Source organism: Lissotriton vulgaris, chromosome 6 (assembly GCF_964263255.1).
Source record: "Lissotriton vulgaris chromosome 6, aLisVul1.2, whole genome shotgun sequence".
Classification (NCBI taxonomy): Eukaryota; Metazoa; Chordata; class Amphibia; order Caudata; family Salamandridae; genus Lissotriton; species Lissotriton vulgaris.
In genome coordinates, this window is record NC_141694.1 from 512,372,655 (window position 1) to 512,396,645 (window position 23,991).

The 23,991-nt window shown below is 45.1% G+C and overlaps 1 protein-coding gene across 3 annotated transcripts in view; it reads left to right on the forward strand.

Moving 5' to 3' along the window:
* The window catches only part of SENP6 (SUMO specific peptidase 6), a 586,019-nt gene extending 575,593 nt beyond the window's left edge, over positions 1-10,426 (forward strand). For all 3 annotated transcript variants that reach the window (XM_086926520.1, XM_086926518.1, XM_086926519.1), the window contains one exon: positions 9,726-10,426. In XM_086926520.1, the coding sequence (XP_086782646.1) occupies positions 9,726-9,941 (216 nt within the window). In that variant the 3' untranslated portion in view covers positions 9,942-10,426. The remainder of the gene's footprint in view (positions 1-9,725) is intronic.
* The last annotated feature ends 13,565 nt before the right edge of the window (positions 10,427-23,991 follow it).

Consider the following 23,991-nt stretch of genomic DNA (forward strand, 5'->3'; position numbering starts at 1 on the left):
GCGAGTGGGTCCTGGTTGCAGGGTCGACGTCCTACGTAGGCATCTCCAGTCTGGTCGAAGTCAAGTTGCTACTGGAATGCCAGTCGTCCACTGTCTCATCAAAGGCCTGCCCTTCCTCGGTTTATAACTCACCTTCTGAGAAGTCCTGGACTCTGCAAACTCCAGTACAACTCTGTGCATCAGATTCTTGGTCCTCGTGGTGCATGGTGGCAGTGATAGCGACTTGAAGACTTTTAGCTACCAACTTGCCCCAGCAGCCCTCTTAACTGTTGTGTCCATCTGCTGTGAACAGGAGGCCATTCAGCCTGCCCTTGGAGTTCTCTTGACTTGACTGGGCTCTGGACACAGCTGTTGCTTGAACTGAACATGGCAGGCACAGTCCTCCTCTTCTCTAGCCACCAGCTGCAGCAGGTGCAGTTTTCGCTAGTGCAGCCTCTGTTTGCTGGTCCCACGATTCAGCAAGGCAGTCCTTCTTTGGTCCTTCTTCCAAGTCGGTTGAGATCTGAGGTCTGGGTGCCTGTGGTCCCCTTTTGTGTTCTGGAAGTGCCCTCCTGGCAGAATGCAGTGGTAGCCAATGGGCTACCAGGTTTCCTCTCACCCGGAGACCAGTTCCTGTGGAGTGTGGCATCTGCTGGCTATCCCAGGATAAACCATTCTGCCCACTCTAGAGACAGTAAGACGACTCTCTCATAGTTCAGACTTAGTTAGCCCACCCGAGGTGTGGTTACTTTAGGGGTTCACGCCCCTAGGAAAACTAGTTTGGCAACTGGTTTCTCCTCTCTGCTTTCCGAGACAGCCCGTCTACCTCATCAATGGGACAGCCTTCCCCCCCCCCCCCCATTCCTCCTCCCCCCTGGTGTTTAACATCTACCCTTCAAAGGTAGCTTCACCTTTGTAGCTTGCCTTTTGGGGCCAACAACCAAGTGGCTTCCTGCAGAAAGGAAGTGATAACTCCCTGACCAGCAATCCCTAATTTTTCTCCTTCCTGAGAAACATGTGTACGTCTCTCCAGGGGGCAAAAGCTGTCTCGTGGAGCACAGGAGTTTTAAAGGCAACAATGTGGCAACTTTGCTAAAGCTTCACACTGCAACAAGTTACATTAATTTCGACTTGGGATATAAGTCTGTCCTAATGTAGCAAGTTTGGTACCTTGGAGAGCCCACTTTGGTTACACTGTTCAGGAGTTAAAACAGCTTAGGGGTCAGTATGTAACCCTGTACTTGCCAGTTGAACGACCATATCTTTTCACAGTAAGAACAGTAGTTTAGTGTGTTTTCCTGTCAGGACATGCAAAGTACAGATCCTGCCTGTGTCATATGTTGCACCTGGCCTTTAGGGCTCAGTAGGCCAACCAGAGGAGTGACTTACACGCATGTCCTGGGGAAGTGGTAGCTTTGTAATCGCTTTCAATGGGAAAGTCGGGCTAGCAGTGCATGACTGTTCTGCCTTTCTGCAGTGGCGAATTTGGAGATTTGTTACTTGGGGCACCACCAGGGTGGCACGATCAGGGCTGCAAGCCCTGAGATACTGTTAGAAATTAGGTTTCTGGTCGCAAAGGTATGAACGCCGTCAAGCAGGAACGACAACCCTGGTCGGGGTAACTCAGTAACACTTCAAACAGTAACACAGTGAAAACCCAACAAAGAAAATCCACACCAGTGTAGAAAAATAGCTTGTATTGTTAGGAGTAAAACAAGGCCAAAATTGCAAACATCCAAAAAGTAGAAGATATGAATTTTTAAAGGATAAACTGTTTTATAGTGCTTAGAAGCAAATAGCGCCAACTGGGGGCTATCTGGGCGTACTTAACTGGGTCAAATCCAAAAATGCAGGTCAGATGCAGGGACCATCCTTGGCCCACTGAATAGTACCTTGGATGCGTCAATGTCGAGGGTGATGCAGGAAGCAAAGGAGGTAGTGCGTCGCTGTCGATCTCACAGAGGTAGGCGATGCGTCGGTTCTGAGCTGCGCACCGTCAAGAATGTGTCGAGAGTCTGGATGGGAGGAACACTAGGGCAATGTATTGTCGTTGAACCACTCGGCTGAAGGTGCTACAAGCAGCATGAAACGATGAGTCTGTGCCACACAAAGTCGGAGATGGATTGAAAACTTGATATGTTGCATTGCACAGTCAGCGATGCGAGGTCCGCGGTCCATGCAGCTACGGCGATGCATCAGCGTCTATGGAAATACGCCAGTTCCAAACGGCTCAACGTCATCGATGCAGGCCCGGACTGGCCGTTGAGGGCACCGGGCAATTCCCCGGTGGGCCGCATGGTTGGGGGCCGGTTTTGGGCCCCTGGGGCCGTTTTTGTTACAGGGCCGTTATGCTGCAAAAACGGCCCTGTAACAAAAACGGCCGAAAACCGGCCCTGTCACAGAGCGCGGTCGCACCTCTCCCCCCTCCCCTCTCCTCCTGGAGTGGGGAGGGGGGCCGGCCGAGCAATTTGCCAGGGCCGGTTCTGGTTCCCAGTCCGGCCCTGCATCGATGCATGTTTTTTTTTAAGATGCAGCCCTTTAATCTCACTTCAAAGAGATCTGGACTGAATTGGCACCACTTTGCAAAGTAGGGCTCACAGCAGACAAAGTCCAGCTGCTATTTGGAGATTGAAGAGAGAAGTCTTTTATATCCCTGAGACTTCAGAAAACACGAGGCAAGGTAACAAGTCCTCAGAGATGCTTAGGTGCTGGAATGTAGATATGCAGGTCCAGTCCTCCTTCCTCCTACGCAAGAGGGTAGCAGGCCAACACAACAAAGCAGTTAAGCAAAGTGGCAGTCCTTCTTCCTGTTAGAATGTCCTCAGTTACGAGTGTTCTGAGTTTGTGTGTTAGAAATGGAACCCCCACCTGGCTGAGGGTCGCACCCCAGTCCAGTGGGAACCCCACTCCCACGTACAGGAAGGGAGGGGCCTTCCCCAAATGACGCTTGCTCCCCTTGGGAGGATGGTAGCGAGGGCAGGCAGGTTTATTCTCTTTAGTTAGCGGGCCAAGTATTTCGGATTGCACGTAGTGGTCGAGGAGACCCACAATAAAATAGACATGACACAGAGTTCTAGTAAAAATATAGACTTCTTTATACAACTCTCTCAGTAGGTGAATAACCATACAATCTCCACAGTACCTCCGATGAGGCTGTGATTCTAGTCTCAGGGTTTGTGGCGCACCAGCGGTGCGGCCTGGAGTAGGCTTTGTACTCCTGGTTCTGTCCTCAAAGTTCTAGCTCACCAGCAGTGCAGGCAGGAGTACACTGGGTACTGGACGTGGAGTTCTCACAGTTCGTGACGCCCTCAGCAGTGCGGGCAGGAGTGCGGGAAGCACCCTATGTTGCTGCCGATCAGTACAGGTGGAAGACAGGCGTGAGCCGCGACACTGTCCGTCGGACTTAGGGGATGGTAATAGCTTGGAGCCGCGACAGCGTCAGCAGGGCTCAGATGATGGCGAAGGCTTGGGGCCGCGACAGTGTCAGCAGGGCCCTTGTGGATAGCGAAGACTTGGAGCCGCGACAACGTCAGCAGGGCCCTTGTGGATAGCGAAGATTTTGAGCCGCGACAGCGTCAGCAGGGCTCTTGGTGATGGGCACTCTCGTCGTGCCTCAGGAGGGCTCCCGAGGGTACCTCTTCGGAGGTTCCCCTAGCAGATCTGATTCTCTAGTTCCAGTGTCCTTCTTTTATCCCTCAAAATGTCTTTGATCTCCTTTCATGTAGGCCGGGGGTTTCCCTCCCTTAGGCCTGGTTGGGGGTGGCTCCCGTCATGGGCCACCTCATCCTTTGAAGCAGGAAGGCAGGGTCATCAGCCGCCCATCAGGAAGCGGCGCCAGCATTGTGGGGGCCAGGACGCAGCCCCGAAACTACTCCTCCCCTCTAATCTAAAGGGCAGACAGCAGATACCAGATGGCGGAGTTTCCCCAGGCCCTGTCACTGTCTCCAGACGGGGAATACACACCCTAGCAGTATCGTCCAGCTAGATTGCCTGGAAGATAGTCCCAGTCCAGAAGTCCTATTTCTAGACCTAGGAGATGGAGAGCACTCTTCCTAAAGAGTGTATCACGTAATTCTGAATTTAGGGGTGTCCGTCTCATATTTCTCCTATGTTCCTGTGGTCAGATAAATAATAAGGGGAATGGATCGAAAAGCTACTAAAACAAGATGGCTGCCAACTACTACGAGGTCATGCCACCCGCACCTGAGCAGGCCAGGTCCAACATTGTGTCAGAGGTCCAGTACTTATAGCAAGTTGGGCCTTTGAAGTGGGGGAGAAGACTTCTAAGAGATGTTTTTGAAGTGCCCAAGTCACTTTCTTTTCTGCCCTGGCTCCAGGCTCAACAGGAACAGGACACAGCCCTTTCATGTGTGTCAGTCCGTCCCCACATCATGTCCAGGATGACACTTCAGGCACACCTAAGCTCCCTTTGTGGCTATCTACAGGGTGATTTGGCGGTCCCATGCGGTGAGCATTAGAAAGATACATCAGTAGGAAAAACTGTTCCTGCACGGCATCGACTAAAGTCCATGCCGTAGTGGAACAGGGGGGTCAGGCATACAGGGGGGCACAACATGTGCCCTCCTGTATGCATCCCATGGCCCTGAGGCAACAGGAAGCCCTGTAGAGCCCCTTTGTTTCATCACTGCCACAGTTTTCATGGCCAGCTCACTGCCATGAAAACTGTGGCAGTGAGGAAACTCATTATATGCTCAGCGGTACTGCAGCAGCACTGGCTGAATATTAGGGTCTCACACCGCTGCATTCCACCGCGGAATCCATGATCACCAGCGGTTACAGCAGAACTGTGGTGGTGGGACCGCCACACTCGTAATGCAGCGGTCAGACTACCTGTGTGGCAGTTCCCACCATGCCACTGCGAGTTTGGCGGTCCGGTTGACTGACAAACTCTTAATCAGGCCCCAAGTCCGAAGGTAGGAATCTTCACCGGTGAAGGTGCAAAAAAGTATCTGTCCTTTGAGGGACCCTCTCTGGGTGCACAATTTAAGTTTCTCCTGCTCTGAGCTTTCCCGCCAAAAGTCAGCTGCTTTGCTGAGACCTTGCCCATTGGCTGGCTGACAATGTAGAGGTCTATTCAGTCAAAGCCTGTTTCCTTGCCCCGCTGAGGATTTTTGATTTCCATTTCAGGGATGAAGTATGAAGGTGGAGAAGTGTGGCTCAAGTGTGGCTCAATGGTTAGAGCAAAAAACACAGTTGATGGACAGAATGTAGAACAATGTCATCCATTCACCCCAGTACAAGGATCTGGGCCTAAATCCATCGTTTTTTTGCACTCCACACCACCCTGGGTTAGACACTGGCTATATGCAAATCAGCTCTGACCCTGTGCCTCATGGGAACAGTCCAGTCCGAACTACCAAGCCATGTCTTTCCCAGACCGGAATCAAGCATCCAAGGACCGGTTTCTGGCTATCAGCCTGGATAGCTTGACTCCAGTGGTGTGGAGAGCCTGGGACTCACGTCTGAGTATACCCAGCACACTCTGGGTGAAAATTGCAAAAAACACAGTTGATGGACAGAATGTAGAACAATGTCATACATTCACCCCAGTACAAGGATCTGGGCCTAAATCCATTGTCCAACCCAGAGTGGTGTGGAGTGCAAAAAAACGATGGATTTAGGCCCAGATCCTTGTACTGGGGTGAATGTATGACATTGTTTTACATTCTGTCCATCAACTGTGTTTTTTTCAATGGTTAGAGCGGCAGACCCGGATGCAGATGTCTAGCCCGGGACCAGGGTTCAATTCCCCGCCTCGGCAGGTCTTGGGCTCAAAATTTCACGGATCTGATAATTCTCGCCTTGGTGCCTATTCTAATCATAGAGTCCCACTCTGCAACTCTGGGCCATAGCTTGCTTAATCTCCACAACGGCCCCACAACGCTAAGGATGCCTGGCCTTCAGCCTGGGGGTGCCCAGGAGTGGACGCCTCACAGGGAAAGCCAGGATGGGTTCCACAGCGGTATTCGTACAAGCGCCTTGAGACCCTTGCGGTGAGTAGTGCGCTATACAAGTATCAATTTACAATTTACATTTTAAGGTGACTCTTCCGACCGTTAAATCTGGATTGTGTATGTGGCCTTTGTTCCATCGCGAACTGGCCTAATTTGCTCCTAAATACTGGTCAAGCATAACCAAATGACCTCACTAGTGTTCAACTCTTTTTGGCCTTGTTTTCAAATTGAAACTTTAAAAAGTCTCAACTTTGGGGCCCCTTATTGCCTTTTTGTCCTTTAGTTTTATTTTTTATTTTAGTTTTATTTACGCTTTTGTACTTAAATTGGTTTGGAACTTTTCTTGTGTTACGTTTTCACTTGAATACTGTCTAGGTACTCCAAAAATAATAAACTCATTGCTTCTGAATGAAACCTGTCCGCTCTGTTCCATAGCTATCGTAGGGTTAAGCTTTGGTTAATTTAGGACTTTCGTGGTTCACCCTTACAAATACTAGAGTTATTATTTGAGGTGGGTTCTCCCTGCACTTAACTAATTGTCCTAATTTCTTACAACTAATATCTGACATCTGTAGGCTCTTCGATCCATAAGTAAATAAAAAATGACCATTTCAACTGTGATTGATCCACAGATTTTACGTATGATCTTAAAACGTTGTGTTGCTTATGGATGTCGTCTTGATCCATACGTTATTGCTATGCTGGGTACTTGCTTGACTTTAAACGTACACCGCTGCTGAAAGTGGGGAAACCCTCCCTATCAATCTCAATGTTACCCCTTAGATTAGGGTGACCAACCGTCCGTAAATTTCACGGACAGTCCGTAATTTCGGCCGTCTGTCCGTTGTCCGTGAAGGAATCTCTAACGGACGCCATTTGTCCGTCATTTTAACAGGGCACCGGTTGCCTCACCCTAAAGCCGGCACAGCTTGCACCCACCTCCCTTCTTCACTCCGATGCTGCACCAAAGCTCCTCAGATACTCAGCAGCAATGGAGAGGCACAGCAGGATGGCAACCCTCACACCTCCAGCCCTTGATGACCTGTTAAGAGGTGCTTCGAAGGTGACTGAGAGGGAGGGGCTGCAGCTTCAGGAGCAGCGACATCTATTCACATGCAAACAGCCCTGAATGTGTCATGTCTCTGCTATTTAGAGGGGGGCTCACACGTTCCATTTCTACCCAGGGCCCCAAACATCCGAGACTTGGCCAGATTACACCCCTGATTACACCGAGGCAGCACGTGGTTCTCTTCACAGAGCGTAATTACTGTCACTAAATTGTAAGCAAACCTCGGTTCTTCAAACATGCAGTCTATATTGTAAGAAAATAAAGAAATGGCACAATCGCACCCACACTGATTAACAAAGTATGGAGGACAATCAGTTCAATCAGTTCTCTTAGAGCAGCTCCTGTAAGTACTGTACATTACAGTGGGGGATGGCATTTTGGACAGAGAGCCTGTCTTCTCGTTGTCTTGTGCAGGAGGGGGCGAGGAACCCAAGTTGATACTAGAATACTGCATGCCCACCCCTGTGCCCACCCTGGGGGATCCTGTTCCCCCTTCTGTGATGGCTCCTACCCCCCCCCCCCCCAGTGATGGCTCTTGTCCCCCCATGTAGTGGCTCCTGCCCCCCCCCACACACCACCAGTGATGGCTCCTGTCCCCCTCCTGTGGTGGGTCCTGTCTCTGCCCTGGGTGGCTTCTGTCCCAGTCCTGGAACGGCCCCTGCAGCGAGGGTGAAGTTCTTGATGGGCCTCTTCTCAAAAGGGCTCAGCTCAAAATTAATATGGAAAGGTCGGCGAGTAAGTAAGTGAAGGGATGGGTGAATGGCTGGATGAATTAGTGAAAGGGTGAATGGATGAATGAAAGATTGAATAAATGGATAATGAGAGAGGATGGATGGATTGATGAGTGAGGGGAAGGATGGAGAGAAAATGTAAATAGCGTGATGTATGGTTGGAAGGGTAGCTGGATGATGGATGAGGGGAAAGATGGATGAGGGGAAGGATGATGGATGAGGGGAAGGATGATGGATGAGGAGATGGATGGATGGAGGGGAAGGATGGATGGAGGGGAAGGATGGATGGATGAGGAGAAGGATGGATGGATGAGGGGAAGGATGGATGGATGGAGGGGAAGGATGGATGGATGAGGGGAAGGATGGATGGATGAGGGGAAGGATGGATGGATGGATGAGAAGGATGGATGGATGGATGGATGGATGGATGATGGGTGAAAGGATGGGTGGATGGAGAGTCGGTGGGTGAAAGGATGGATGGATGATGATGAGTTGGTGGGTGAAAGGATGGATGGATGATGAGTGGGTGGGTGGATGGTGGGTGAAAAGATGGATCAGTGGATTGGATGGTGGGTGGGTGAAAGGATGGATGAGTGGGTGGGTGGGTGGATGGTTGGGTGGATGATGGGTGGGTAGGTGGATGAGTGAAATGATGGATGGATTGATAAGTGCAAGGGTGAATGAATGGACGTATGAGTGAAAGGGTGGATGTAAGGATGGATGAGTGAGTGAAAGGGAGGGTAGATGGACAAAAGGATGAATAGATGTTTGAAGGAGTGAAATGATAGATGGATGAGTGATAGGGTCAATGGATGGATTCATGAGTGGATGAGTAGATGGATGGATGGGTGGGTGGATGGATGGATGGAAGGAAGGATGGCTAAGTGAAAGGGTCGATGGAGAGAGAAAGGGAGGATGGTTGGATGACTAAAATAGTGGATGGGTAGAAGGATTAGTAAGGGAAAGGATGGCTGGATTAGTGAAAGGGTAAATGGCTGAATGGATGAGTGAATGGATGGATGGGATGAAGAGTGGATGGATAAGTGTACAGATGGATAGGGTGAAAGGATGGATGGATAATGGAGGATGAGTGAAAAGATGGATGAGGGGATGGATGAAGGGATGGATGAGTGAAATGATAGATGGAAGGATACATGATGGATAGGTTTGTAAATGGTTGAATATGTTTGGAAATGGCTGGGCTTACTTATATATACTATTGCGCGACCTCTGATGTGTCTGTAAAACGTACCTATTGTCCTGAAGTTTTGTCCTGAATTTTGACCTCCTGTCCTGAATTTGTGTCCTGAATTTTGACCCTTTGTCCTGAATTTTTACACTCACCATCCTGAATTTGCACCAATGCCAGTTGGTCACCCTACCTTAGATGCTATTATCAAATTAACTCAACACCTGCATCTTACCAGTAGCCCAGCTACTGAAATCGACAGAGGAAGTGCGTAATTGGAAAGATACTGTAACTTGTCATATAAGGCTCTATACCCCTCACGGTCTTGGGCCAGGAGTTGCACGGGGATGGTGGTAGATTGACTGCATTTGTTGCCAGAAAGCCCAGCCGTTGTGGGCTTATCCCACTGAAAAAATGCAGCCCGTCTCGGTCATGAACTACACAGACCCTCCAGGAAATCGCGATTTCGCGGTTTGCCGCGAAATCGGCACTTTTGTAAAAATGCCGCGATTGCATTTTTACAACTATTCAGACTACTGCTGCAATACATATTGACAGTTTGCACTGCGTTCACCGGTGGTATGCGCCACTTGTTAGATAATGATTTTAAGATGACACACGTTTGTTATGTGAAGAGCCATGAGAACGCTAACACCACGCTGCTATCTGTTATGAACAGACTAATGGGCATGTTTTTGGTTAATTGTCGTAGAATAAGAAGAATAGATAGTAGAAACGTTTCCACTAAACACTTGCTAACCCCCTGCGTGCTTACTTTTCAGAACCCCATTCAGAGTTTTGATCTGCCGATGAATTTGACTGACTGGTTCCCGGAGCAAAGAATGAAAACTAAGCGAGAAGAAATCCGAAACCTAATTATTCAGCTTCAAACGCTTCAAAACAAAGATAAGAAGGGACAGAGGGACCTCAGCAGCACACCACAGCCGCAGGCCCCGCAGGAGGCTAAGGAGTTGATCGCTCCCGGCAGCGCCCTGTGAATTGTGCGCAACCGTGTGCTCTGCTCCAAGATGAACTTGTAATATACTTCACACGAGTCTCAATGAACTGAAGACGCGAATGTCATGAGCGGAATGTCTGTCGGGGCCTTCTTTGGAAGGAACATTCAGAACAATGCCTGCACCATTTCTAAGGGTGACCGTGTGGGTAACTGGAACCGTTTCTGGAGAGAGGCTGAGCCTCAGTGGTCCCCCGGCCGTGACACCGGTACTCAGACAGAAGTATTCTCTGCTGAAAAATGAACTTTGGGATGCCCGTGTTTGTACAAATGTGTGTCATAAAATGAAGCTATTCCCAAATAGATGATATGTATTAAGGAAACAAGTCTGTACATATGTTAATGAGGCCAATATTTTCAGCATTTGTAATTATTTTTTTCACTTGTTAGGCAGCTTTTGTTATGTATTTCTGTTAATAGGACAAATAGTACATTCTGATCTTTAAGCAAATAAAAATATTTATAGGATCCCTTTTCTAACGTGCATTCTTTAGTTAAGTGGATGTGAGTGAGCCATGGTTTTTTAAGGTTACTGAGCGCTAGTGTTTCAGTTCAAGCACGCTTTTCTACTTTTCGAGTTGCGTATTGGGACTGTGTGTACTATACGATCTTGTTTGCAAGAATGCCAATTCTCATCAAAGTTAAGTCCGTTACCCGACTTTTCGTTTTTTATTTTATTAAAACATAGGCTGTTTCGGATTTGTACTGTATTTCATAGGCAAAGTTGCAGTGTCATGGCTATGCCCCACATAAAATACTTATTGACGCCTGCCGTGTTCTGTATTGTAAATGAAATATACTGTAATGTACAGCAAACTCGAAGACCAATTTTTCATTCAGGCTTGCATTTCATAGTGAAGTGATGCTACATGTATGCGATGCTGTTTTCTAAAAGAGTTCTCTTTAAAAAGACTCCATCAGTGGTGTAAGCTAGTAAATAGTGTTCAGTTTATATGTGGGCACATTGTGAGAAAATATGAACTTTTGCATTAAACCTTTCTTTTGTTTAAAAGCTGACCTTTTCCTAATGCTCAATACATTCCAGATCATGTTAACCGCACTACAAAAGCCATATTGAGGGAAAGGTGCTGGACTGAGTAATCAGCTGGGGCCAGGTTGCTGGTACAGACAGACAACGAGAAGTGTCACATTTAATAAGATTTGCCTTGAAAAATCAGCTCTTTGATGCTCCTCTCCAATTTAGTAAAGATCACTGCTTATATGGACTCATCCGTTTCTCTATTCTTTCCTACATATAGGACTTTCTTTTAGCTTTACTTAAAGGGCTCAGAGACCCTTGTATTATGGCAATAGGAAGTCTGAACTCACACGAACAACCTTATACCCACTTCCTCAATCACCTTTACCCTGCTGAAGGAATATAGACCTTCATATTTATTATTTGAAAGTATTGCAATATCAAGGCACTGGTCCCATCTCACTAAGAAAATAATGTTTGATGCAAGTACTTCTTATGACAAGTGCTGACACAGCTCTCTGAGCCTATCCAAAATGCTGCTGTGCTGGGAGAAATTGGTCTCTATTTATAGCCTTTTCAGAAATCTGCAGTTTTAATGTGCATCTCTTCTAGTTACTTTTAGATTGAAATGTACTAAAGGAGAGGGGAAGCATTTTGCATACCACACTCCTATTAATGTCAACCATGCAGCTGAGTTTGGAAAAAACGAAAACGCGCCGAATCTTTCATTGATATTTGAAATCTTTCTTTTATTCGAGTTAGCTCTGTTTAGTTTCTAATATTTCTTTACGTCCTATTATCTGCCGTTCTCTTTGTTTGGTGTATATGACTTTGGGGCTTGAGTGTTTTTTTAATAGAATTGAAAAAAAAGCGTTTTGCTATTGACTCTTTTAGTACCAAGTTTTCAAATCCGTCTGTTGCCCAATTCAGTTTCAATCTCGAATTGGGATTGCAGGTCGCTAAGAAAAAGGCCTGAGTCGCTGAATAGCAGTCATTCTTGGGGCCCATGTGGCAATCTGTTTGCTCGGCTGTTAGACCCCTTGTTGGTCAAGGGCCAAAGAAGAGAGGATCCTTCCATGCTGCAATAATCTTAGGACTTCCATAGATTGTCACAGGGGTCTTTATTTATATACATGTAAGTTTTATAGAAACCTATCAAGTTATTTGATTTTTGTTTTTAAGTTCTTTCTGAGATCAGAACTTTTGGTAGGTGATAACTTGCAGGCCCAGACAGTCTGGTACATGTGGGCCTGCACATCTACAGTCCAACAAACGTTATAGTGTTGACTTTCCATTAGACTTGTCTACATTGCAGTGAAAAGAGCATTCCCATCCATTTAAAGGTCCCATGTCCACAGGCTTTGTACACTAAGTGTTCGACCCCATCTTTTTAGCACATAATGAGATTCAGGATTTGCCATGTGTTTGCATCGACTCCATGAAATGCCTTGGTTATAAAATTAATTATTTAAAACCTGGGTGACGCTTCTCGTGCTGGAGCCTCTCTATTAGTCCCAGACACCCCTCACTCAAGCTCTGGCAGCACACCCTAAGGCATACCCTTTACGTTTACCTCTGGGTATTGCTTGGTTACTAGGGATTCTGTCCCCATTAATACACCTCCCTATCTTAGCAAAGCACTCCTGATTAATGGATATGGTTTGAAGCTGGCAAGGTAAATTACCAGGTTTACAACTATTTGGATGATGAACCCATTGTCAGACTAGACTTTAAGAAATCTGAGCCATTCCCATGTTGATGATGTTGCTCATGTCCTTTGAGCAGGGAAGTATTGGAGGCTTTCAATGCCTATCCAAGGGAATATTGTAAAATTGCGGTGCTAATTTTCAGGAACCTTTAGTCTTCCTCAATTCAAGCCAAAATCATATTTGTGAGCCCACCGATAAAAGGTTTCTGTTGTTTTTTTAACCCACTCTTCCACCCATTTCTGCATGATAACAATGGAAAGCAGACCAGCATCTTCATATTTTTACCAAGCTCTAAACAAGGTGACTGGGTAATTCTGTCGAGAAGACAGCAGTCAAGGTTCATCAGTCTCCAGTTGACTTGAAGGACTACATGCCACAATTTGACTTTCAGATGTTGTAGGAATTGAACATCTATATGGATCCTCTTGCCAGCCGTTTGAAAGAGTTCTCCCATACCCTAGCAACTTATTAGAAAGGTGTTCTTTAAAACTTCTATAAGGTATTGCAAACCTCGTGCAGTCTTGGCACCAAGTCACTTTCAAGAATTACAACTAAGCCTGTGATTAAATATCTCCCACCCTCAACATAATTTTACCTGATCGACAGGGGAGTTCTTTCCAGTTTTTAGGGCGTTGCAAACTGCTTTTCTAGATCGTATAAATCAGCCAGCACTCTAAAAAGAAATAGTACACTCTGATCCTCTTCCTTAGACCATTAAATATGTCTCCAAATAAATGTAAGATCATTTGTGTACACAAGCTAGAGGGAAAGATTTTCCCCGAATAATTGGATGAGGTTCATAAGTGATGTCACATGGTTTCAGGCTTCGTCTTCTCCACTTTCATCAGCTTCCTGTTTCACCTATCATAAGTCTACCAGCTGGATGCCATACAGCTTATATACTGGCTTGGGAACCGAGTCCGTGTTTTACTTTCTCATTTTTTTGCTTTTTAAAAGAGGAAGCTGCATGTGTGTAGTTATGGACCTCCAAAGGTTCAGAAGCTTACTTTCTGACAGGTAAACCGCGTTTACCAAGCATGCGAAAGAACACATTCCGTTACAACACGGTCATTACAACAACCGCGTTATTACATCGCATACCATTACAATGCAAGTCTGAACAGCGACTTGCGTTGTAAGAGGCAGAAGGTGTTGGATTTAAAATCCAACACCTTCCCTACTGTTGCACAGACTGGAGTTGGAATAGTAAATTATACTATTCCAACATCCAGCGCCCCCTACAGCAAGTTGTTGTTCCAACTTGCATTGTAAAGGTATGCGATGTAACAACACGGTCGTTGTAACAACGGCGTTGTCATGGCATGCGTCGTAAACGCATGTGGACGAACATGCCATATTCTTCTGAAGAGGCTGTAAAAAATGCACTGTGCCTGAAGTCAAAGCCTGTCGACATCAAGGCATGTCTTATGGGAATCTCTTAAACTATCAAGTGGGCAGTAAAGTGTGTGCTAAGTCAGTAGGGGAGCATGTGGCAAAAAAAGTCATACATTATATTCAGTGTACATTGACTCACCCTCATGTCTGAGATAGGGCAGGTCTGGCCTTCATCTTGAGTCCTGTAGCTGATTTGATGGCAACTAAAACTTCCTTTTTAAATTAATGAATTTCGTTCTCAACTAATGTCTAGTCAACCACATCCGGTTATTGACTTTAATATTGCTCTATTTATTTTGGGTATTGAACATTTTTAGACAGTTAAATTGGTAAATGAAGTTGGCATTCTTGGTTCCTGTGATCTCAGTCCCTTTCAATCAGTTTCTCAATTTGTATTAATTATTTAAAAAATCTGTATGCCTAGTTTTCTATGTACAAGCATTTGGGCCATTCCAAAAGTCCTACTGGGTTTTCACTCGAATTAGGTAAATTATTTGCTAAATGTTTACCCGCCCATCTTTAGATACTGAGACGTTGTTGTTGACAGTTGTCTTGGATCTGAGGGCACCCGCCATCTACTGATCTCTCAGCAATTTATCACTTATTGCAGTCCTGCTCCTTGGGGGGGGGGGGGGGGGGGGGGGGGAAGAAAGCATATAAGGTTTCTGCTAACCACTGTACAATAACTATCATTTGTAGTGGACTATTGCTTTTGAAGGGGGCTTCCTCCTCTTAACGTTTTCTGCTTGCAGGAAATCAAAGCTATTGATTTGACATGCAAAGCTCTCGTGTAAAAATTCTGATTGCTTCTGCAGACAATGCTTTGAGAGCAGCTCTTGACCCAAGGCTCCGCATTGCCATGCTGTGATGCCGAACATCTTGGTCGGTACCCTGCAGGATCCTTCCAACTGGTTTATCCCATATCATTTTAGGGCATGGAAATCTTGTGTATATGAAAATACAGGAGGGAAGGGTGGCTGTGGAACTTAGATTAGTCACATTAGCATATATCTCACTTAATTTGTTTAGTCCCATCTACTTAAATCGCCTTGTGTTTTCCATCTTGGTAGGTAGTGAGAAAAGCAATGGATTAAAAAGGCAAGAGTCTGTGGAATGTATTGGAGCCCACTCTTGCTGTCAAGCTTTCATGTTTATGCTATACCGTCTCCGGTCCCTCCTTTTGAGATAGGATGTACTAGGCATATGAGAAAAAGGAGCCCTGGGAATCAGAAATTTAAGGTTATCGCTTCCAATAACGCATTGTATGTGCCCTAGAGCACAGCAGTGGGAGCATCTTTGAGATGCACGTGAGCAAGTCGTTGCATCTTTATAGCGCTTCAACCATCTTCACGTTTATTTCATTGCAAGTCATTATGAATCTGCTTTCTGAAGTCTGGTGATGCAGCATCCCTCTCCTTAATCCTTCTCTAGAGCAAATCTTAATAAATTTGTCCCACAGTCTTTTTCTCCGAGTATTACTCATCCCGTCCTCTATGAGAAACGTTTATTTTTTTTCCTATTCAAATTAAATTGTGATTTTTAGGGAGAAAAATTGATGAATGATATTTATGAACACCTACCTCTCACGTCGTGGCGGCTGTCACACCTTTGAAAAGTCAGGTATATCATGTTATTGGAGAAACGTCTACTCGCTTCTCCAAGTATAAACTTATTCGATTGAGTTCAGTCATGATTTGATGACTGTCATTTCCCTTGTACTTACGTAACGGGAACGCTTCCACTTCTAGACCCCTCCGATTCAAGATGGGGCATTGACTGCGCGCTAAGTGTCGAAACAGAACAAGCATTTACTGGTTCTTCCAAGTTCTAAAGCGAACTAGACTAGCATCTACCATTTCTTCCACTCTAATCTCTATTCTTAACCTTGTGCAATCGGAAAGAAACACCGGCTAGATTCACTTATTACCAGTATGTTGTATCAGGCCTTTAGTGCATTTTAGTTTCTAAAGTGTTTTTTCTTCTTCACCCGTCTCTTGTTTAAACCCTTTTTAATCCCCTCTGCTCCCCCAAAGGAAGGCCTCTCTTTTTTTTGTTTTTTACTTAATAATTTAAGCCTTCTGTAGCACTGTAGAACTTGAGCTTCTATGAAAATGTCTTACCATGATCAAAAATATAAATTCATGAAAATATATGGTACGTATTATGCTTTTTTCTTAATTTATTTCTACACTTTTTTTAATTGATGGAGTAGAATGGACTGTGCTTTGTTCAGATCTTAGTTGCTCTGGTTTCCGTCTGGTGTTTTCCTTTTTGTCGTATGACCCGAACGCCAAGATGTCCGGATGCACCTTTGGGAGTGGCCCCTCCGGTTGAGGCACGCGTGCCTCGCAAGCCTGCTGTCGCTGGGTTTGTTTTCACCTTATTACTTATGATGTCTGCTCTGTTGCCTAGCTGAAAACACCCAGAGAGACCTATGGCATTGCAACAGGACCGTGAAAGGAGCCCCACTTAAGACTGAATTCCCTTAACCAGGCAGCCCCAGCCATAAAGACACGTCGTTTCCCCCAGGACTTTAAATGTGTCCGTGGTATACATTCTGAATGCTGTTGTGCAGGTGGTGAATATGCTCCTCAAAAACAGAACTGAGACGAATATTTAGGCATCTCTTCTTTAAATAAGTTTTAATGTTTGTGTCTAAAACAAGAAGTGCAACCCTATAAGATGGTTCCTGACGTGTCTGCATAACAAAGGCCTCTGTCTTGCAGAGCCTCGTTAAATATTTATCGGTGTCGGCTCTGAGATCAGAGAAGTAGAACAGCTGTTGTTACAAGGATCTTGTGTACATGAGCCTTTTCTGTCTTAGCAAAGCATCCTGAAGTTACCCCCGTAGATGCTTTTGACTTGTTTCGTTTCCTTTGATTGGAAGAAGACGATGTATGAAAAGTGCTCTTTTGGTGCCCTGCTTATTATGTTTACCATTCGGCCCTGTAGTACTGTAACTCCAGCTTACTACAGATCAACAAGAGAATGTAAATATTCTATTTTTAAATAAAATGAACTCTTGAAAGCACAACGACTGTGTGTTTTTTCTTCGGGTGTAATGTCTTGTACTAGGCTAAGAAGTGCACACATCTTTCACATATGTGCCTTTATAGTAAATCCTCATTCTTCCTAAGATACTTGCTAATTCCGTTTTCTGTGGAGCACAGCAAGCAACTGACTTACACCAGTATGGAATCCATTTTCTCAATTAGCTCTCACTGTATTTTTTGGGCCTTTTAACACAAGGGCCAGTGTGAACTGAAATTCGAGATCTTACTTTATTTTACTATTGTTTAAAAGCCACAGAACTTGCGAGCACCTTTAGAGAGCACGTTTGCCCTGCGTTTTACCATAATGGCGATTGCAAGTGTCAATAATAGGGCCTGGGGGCCGTAGGCACATGAAGTCATAAGATTCTGTGCTCCTGGAGTGTGCGCCTCACATGTGGCATGCCTCCGTGTGCAGAGAAAGCTATCAAATGGCTCTCTAATTAGATGTGCCTGTTGTATTGGCTTTCACGGTGGGATAGAATAACAGTTGATAATTCTCTTTAAAAAGTTTTAGATTACTCTGCATAAAAAATGTATGCTTTCCTCCGCCTGGTTTGCTGCATCGTTGCTATCACTGAAGAGATAGTTAAGAATTCTCCTGCTGCTGCTCTCTGCTCCCCTTGTCACTTGGATTGGAGGGTGCCCACACCACTACGGGTTACATGAAGTCACCGCCTTTAACAATGAACCCAAGGTTGAGTTTATTCAAGTGGTGCATTTTGAGAAAGCCACACTATCTTCGTCCCTCGGGGAAATATATTCAAAATAAATGTGAGATTTATCATACTGAGCAAGGAACTCACATTTTTAATCAAAATCTTAGGTAGTATTGGTCCTTTTTTGCTGCCACATAAAAATGCGCACCTGTATTTCTTTGCAAGCAGTGTATAATAATGTGCTTATTGTTTGGTTTTTGTAGATTTGCCCTGCTATTGTAAGCCACTTTCTCCCTTTAGCTGTGGTGTTAGCCAAGACCTTTTGCTTTTTTATTGATCTATCATGTTATCCTGCCCTCTTCGTTCTGCTGGTCTGTTATTGAGTCATTAACAGTTTCTTAAGCTCACTATAGTATACAGCACGCGCCCTTGGGAATGGTATTTTTCCTTTCAAACGAAACCTATCCACACACAAAGTAGTTCCTTTCATTTCCATGGGCTAATATGGAAACGTGCGGTTTGAGACCACATACCATTTGGGCACTGTATTTTTCAGTTTTTTTGGTGAGTACCCAGCATTTCTGCCAACAATAAAAATTTACTAGCCCAAGGATAAAGCAAAACTAGAATTGACAAAGCCAAAATTCAGGCGTCAGACACCAGATCAACTGACTTTGCGGATGCTTGTTAGTAGTATACAGTGCATCTTTTTCGTTAGACATATTGTGAAATATCTAATTTTCTTCATTTTAAAAGTATTTTGTTAAAAATATAGTAATACACGTACACCAGGTTTACATTTGATTTTGCATTGATATGAATAAAAATGCAAAAATAAATATTTATTTACACCAGTAAAGATATTTCAGCAGAATTTTAATTTTTCTTCCTTCGCTACAATTCCAAAGAAATGGCATTTGAAAATCATTCTTTAGTACAATATGTATTCTGAGGGACTGACATGATCAAGAGACTATATGAATAATGGTGTGTTCTTTTTGTGTGTTTCGGGACTGTGTTTGCAGCAGAGGTCATCATTAAGCAAATTATCTGCATTGTCTGTATACTCTGCAGGAGTTTGTTTTATATATTGTAGCCTGGTTGGTTTGAGGTCAATCCTGTTGTCGGACTGGGTGCTCTTCAAAATCACAGAATGTTATGCAACTTTTCTTTATACTTTCATCATCTTTATTGAAGGGTTATAAGAATACAGCATGAGAGGAGCATACCCACCTAACAGAACCCCCGGTATGATCTACCCTCCCCCACCCAGAAACCACAGAAAGAAGCTCCCATACGCCCCCTATCCCAGTTCCATTTCCTAACTCTGCTAACCTGCAGGCATCTAGGCCCCCGTGGATCACTCCATCAGGTTAGTTTTCCCGAATAAGAGGAATTGATCTCTCTTCCTTAAGCCTAAGGACCCTCACCTTCTCTGAGAAATGAGGCCTCTATTGTCAAAGATGAGATATGCTAGTACTGGTCTCCACAAACTATTACATTAGTGAGTCATATTAGTCAGGTCGTATGCTTACTTTCTCCTGGCCCAGATAATCCACACACTCCAGATCCAGAAGGCCTGTGATGGGCACGTGTAAAAGATCTGCAGGGCTAAAAACACCAGCTTGCTGCAATGAGTAAGTGCAGTATCATTTTCCTTCTACTCCAATGGTGGAGGGAGACCCTGTCTGCTGGTTTGCCCAAAATCAGAAATTCAGGGCATCGATCCATGTCCAATCCCACAATTTGAGATATGTCTGATAAGACCTCACTCTAAAACTGTGCTAGTGTAGAGCAGGACCACAGTATATGTAAGAAGATTCCCATCTCACCACATTACGTTTATCATTTGCTGGAATTAGTAGTGTCCTTTTTATTTAGCTTTTCGGGGGAGTAAAGCCACCTATTGAGATTATTGTAATTCGAGTCCTTCTCCTGAGTGTGTTGAGAGTTGTTTTCCTGGGTGTTCAACTCCCCTCACTGCTTATGATCCATTGTTATGTTGCGGATCCTTTCCCATGGCCTTTGGTATGACCATTTTGGTAGGGGCTGCTGTTAGCTGAGAATTGTGTATATTTCAGACACTAGATGTTTAGTAGAGTTGTGTGTTGAAGAAAGTTTCAAGTTTGAGAGGCGTCTTATGTCCTCCTCCTTTGATGATTAGATGAAACACCCTTGGTCAGAGCTGGGGGTAGTGGACGCACTCAGGCTCTAGGATGCCAACTCTTTGTTTAATGTCATCTAATGTTTTAAGGGTAACCTTCTTACAGAGGTCATGAGTCTGCAACACCCTTTAACACTCCTGCTGTCCTCCAAATCTGAAAGACTAGGGCTTTCAGCCCAGATTAGTAGTCCGGTGAACAAAGTTGTCAGTGGCAAGGGAAATGTAGTTAGGCCTGCATGTTTCACTCAATGGTCCCATACTCTCCAGTGTGGCACAAGTAACTGGGGATACATAGACATTTCGACCTTATTGTCTTTTTGTAACTGTTCCATTTGGGGGTCTCTAGTTGGCACAGGTAGGTACTTGTGACAAATAGGGACCTTTGCCTCTAGTCAGGGTATGGGGGTACACTCCTAAAATAACCCCTGCTCACCCCCTTTGTAGTTTGGCACGAGCAGACAGACATTTGTGAACACATACAGTAATCAAGTGACAACACTACAGATGGACACCACACAGGTTTTATATCAAAAATAAGTATTCTTTATATAGACTTATCACAAGACCACAAACGACAAAAATCTACAATACTGTACTTAAAATGGTAGTTTTAGATTAGTTCTCTTTAGTTCCTAAAATGCGACACTTTGAGTCAATGTACCTTAAGATGCGACACGCAGGGCAACAAAAGTGTTGCAAAGATGGAAATGCGGCAAAGATTCGGTGCAAAGAAATAAAGACATCAAGTTCTTCCTGATGCAGCAGGCTTCTCCAATGTTGCGAGAAGTCTTGGCTTGATGCGTCAGCTGCAGCGGTGACGCCATTGTCTAGTGATGCGACGACAGCAGCTCTGATGGTGGCACGCTTCTCTGTGGATGCGGGGCGCTTTTCTTGATGCGGTGCAATGTGACAGCTATAGCGGCGACATCCACGATGCGACGGCGACCCGCTTCTTCGGGGTTGCGGGACGTTTCTTGAGATGTGGTGCAATGCGTCAGCTACAGCAGCGACATCCACGATGTTGCGGCAGCGACACGCTTCTCCCTCTTAGAGTTGCGCTTCCAGCTCCTTGAGACCCGCAGTCCCTCAGAAGGCCCAAAACAGCAGCAGGCACTTAGAAATAATTCTTGGGGAGCTGAGGGTTGAAGTCTGTTGTCCCTGAGACTTCAGCATGAGGCAAGCTCTTCTCTCATGCCCTTGGATATCCTTCACAAGTTGAATAAAGTGCACACAAAGTCCTTTCTCCTCTGGCAGTCAGGCAACCACTGCAGGCCAATCCCCAAGCAGCACTTCAGCTTAGGGATAGTCTCTCCTCAGTTTATTCAGGTTCCTCTCCTCAGCAAAGATTTCTTGTAGTCCAAAAGTGATCTGATTTCTAGGGATCAGGGTCCCAATACTTATACCCCAAAATCTTTTAACCTCTGCGGGCAGAGGGGCCTTTGCCCAGTCCAAACAAGTTCTGGAGCACATGACTCCTTTGCTTTCACAGTGCAGGGCGGAAACGTCAGACGCCCCACAGGGGGTGGAGCCGGCATTGTGAAGGGACGGCACAGTCCTATTCAGGTCCCAGATGCAACTCCTCCCTCCTATCTATATGCAGATCTCTCTATTCACCACTGGGCTGACTCACCCCGTCTCCTGGAATCCCCCAGCCCCGTCACTCAAACTCGAGACAAGGAATACAGAACCTAGCAGAGGTAGGCTTGGATAGTTAGACAAGAAAATACCTACTTTCTAAAAGGGGTATTTTCAAACATAGAATGTTAAAACCAACTTCACTAAAAGATGTTTTTTATCATTCTGAGTTCAGGCATACTAAACTCGAATTTCTACCATGTTGCCGGAGTCAGTTAGGATTATAAGATGTAGAAATCTAACTTCCCATTCTGGCCTATGGGGAATAGGTAGCCTTACAATAATGAAAAACGAAAATGGCTGTAATTCACTTTAAGGACATGCTACACACACCAGGGCATGTCCTACCTTATACTTACAATGCACCCTGCCATTGGGCCTACCTTAGGGGTGTCTGACATGAAGAAAAGGGAAGGTTTAGGGACTGGCAAGTGGGTGCACGTGCCCAGTCAGCATTGCAGTACCAGACTGCACACAGGCTCTGCAATGGCAGACCTGAGACACATTTTATAAGGCTGCTTCTGTGGGTGGCACAACCAGTGCTGCAAGCCTACTAGCTGCATTTGGTTTACAAGCCCTTGGCACACTCAGTGCACTGTACTAGGGTCTGACAACTAAACCAAACAAGCCAATCATGGAATCACTAATCCATACTTCAATTTACAATAGGGAGAGCATATGCCCTTTAGCACTGATCAGCAGTGGTGAAGTGCCCAGAGTCATAAAACAGCTAACAGGTCAGAAAAAGTACAGGAGGAAGGCAAAAAGTTCAGGGATGACCCTGCAAAAAGGGCCAGTCCAACAGGAACCCACAGCGCTTACTACATTGAGTGATTGGCCTGAGTTTGGTCAATGAAGCACCACAACGAGTCACTCGCTTTGAGCCACTCTATGTAACATAACTGGTAGGCTTGGTATGGTGCAAGTGTGGCCCGCCTAACCCTCCGTGTTAGAGGTATTTAATACATGTTTTCCAGCTAAGACAGGGGTTCCCCCCAGCCCATCTGAATGTGTTACAGGCCTCTTGGAATTGGGATATTTCACCTCTTATCAGAGGGACTGGAAAGGCCTGCATTAATTTGGAGAACTGCTATAACTCTATATTCTCCGAAATCGGAATATATCCCTTAAGGATTGTTTATGTTCTGTGTTATGTTCTCTCCAAATGCAGATGGTTTATTGGTGTCTTGTGGAAGGAGATTCCTTTACCCACAGTTGGAAGTGAACAGCAGGGGGTAAAGTACACACCTCTGACAACTTGCTCAATATATAGGTATGTGATTCAAGAGCATACTATTCAATTGTATCTTGGCCCAGGGAGAATTATAAAAGGCATCTTTACAATTCATAAACCGATCTCCTATCCCAAATTTGCTCAGTGTCTCTTGTACCACAATCTACCCTGCCACATTCTTTTTCTGTATTGAGTGATATAAATATAATCTCCCTACATCACTTTCTTACTATGTCAATCAGGTGGAGACCTTTCTAGGTGTAGCCAGTCGTTGTTCTGTCCAGGATGAACCCTGTATGTTCAGTGGAAATCTGGCAAAGCATCTTCCTGTCTAGGCAATTTGCAATTTTTGCAAAAATCTTAACCACTGTGTTAATCAGGGAGACGAGGTGATGTGATGAGCAATGAGTGGGGTCTTTGCCCACCTTCTCTATAAGTGAGATTGTTGCTTCCGGTATTGTACATGAACCTCTGTGCCCAAGGCTAAGGTCATTAAAAGCCTCAGTCATGACTGGGAGAAATTGGGAAACAAGTTATTTATAAAAGGTGGGGGTGAAGCAGTATGGCCCTTGTGATTTACCTAATTATACATCACCTTAGAACCTCTTCTTTAGTTATGGATTCACTTATCCGCTCTATTTCCAAGTCAGGTAGTAGGATCATGGACTCCAGGTAGGGGATTCTCACTACAGTCAAAGGGGGCAGCTGTGTACAGTGTCTATTAATAAGTGTCAAAATGCTTGCAGCTTTCACTAGTCACTTGCCCGGACCTCCCCTTTTTGTCATCTCTGATCTCCCCAGTGTCTTTATGGGCCTGGATGACTGGCATGCAATTTGCTCACCAGTAGTGTGCCAACCTTATTTCCTCCTTCATGAAAATGAGTTCTAATTGGCTCTATCATTTTCTAGCATACCAAGCTGTCTCCTAACTGTTCTTTCCCCCTTTTCTTCCTGAAGGGGTTAATCTTGTGTTTAGTTTTCAGATCATTATGTTTGCAAGTCATCTTTTCCAGTTCTATTGTTTCCATTCACTTGAGTCCTCTTGTTTGAACACACCTCTAACCACTGGTGTTTTTATACTACCCCTCACCAACCCACTCATATCACCTTTGTTATTAAAAGCTAGGTATTCCCAAGTCATTCCTCTGAATTCATGGATTATGACTGGGTCTTTTATCAGAGAGTCATTCATAATACACCTTCCTCTA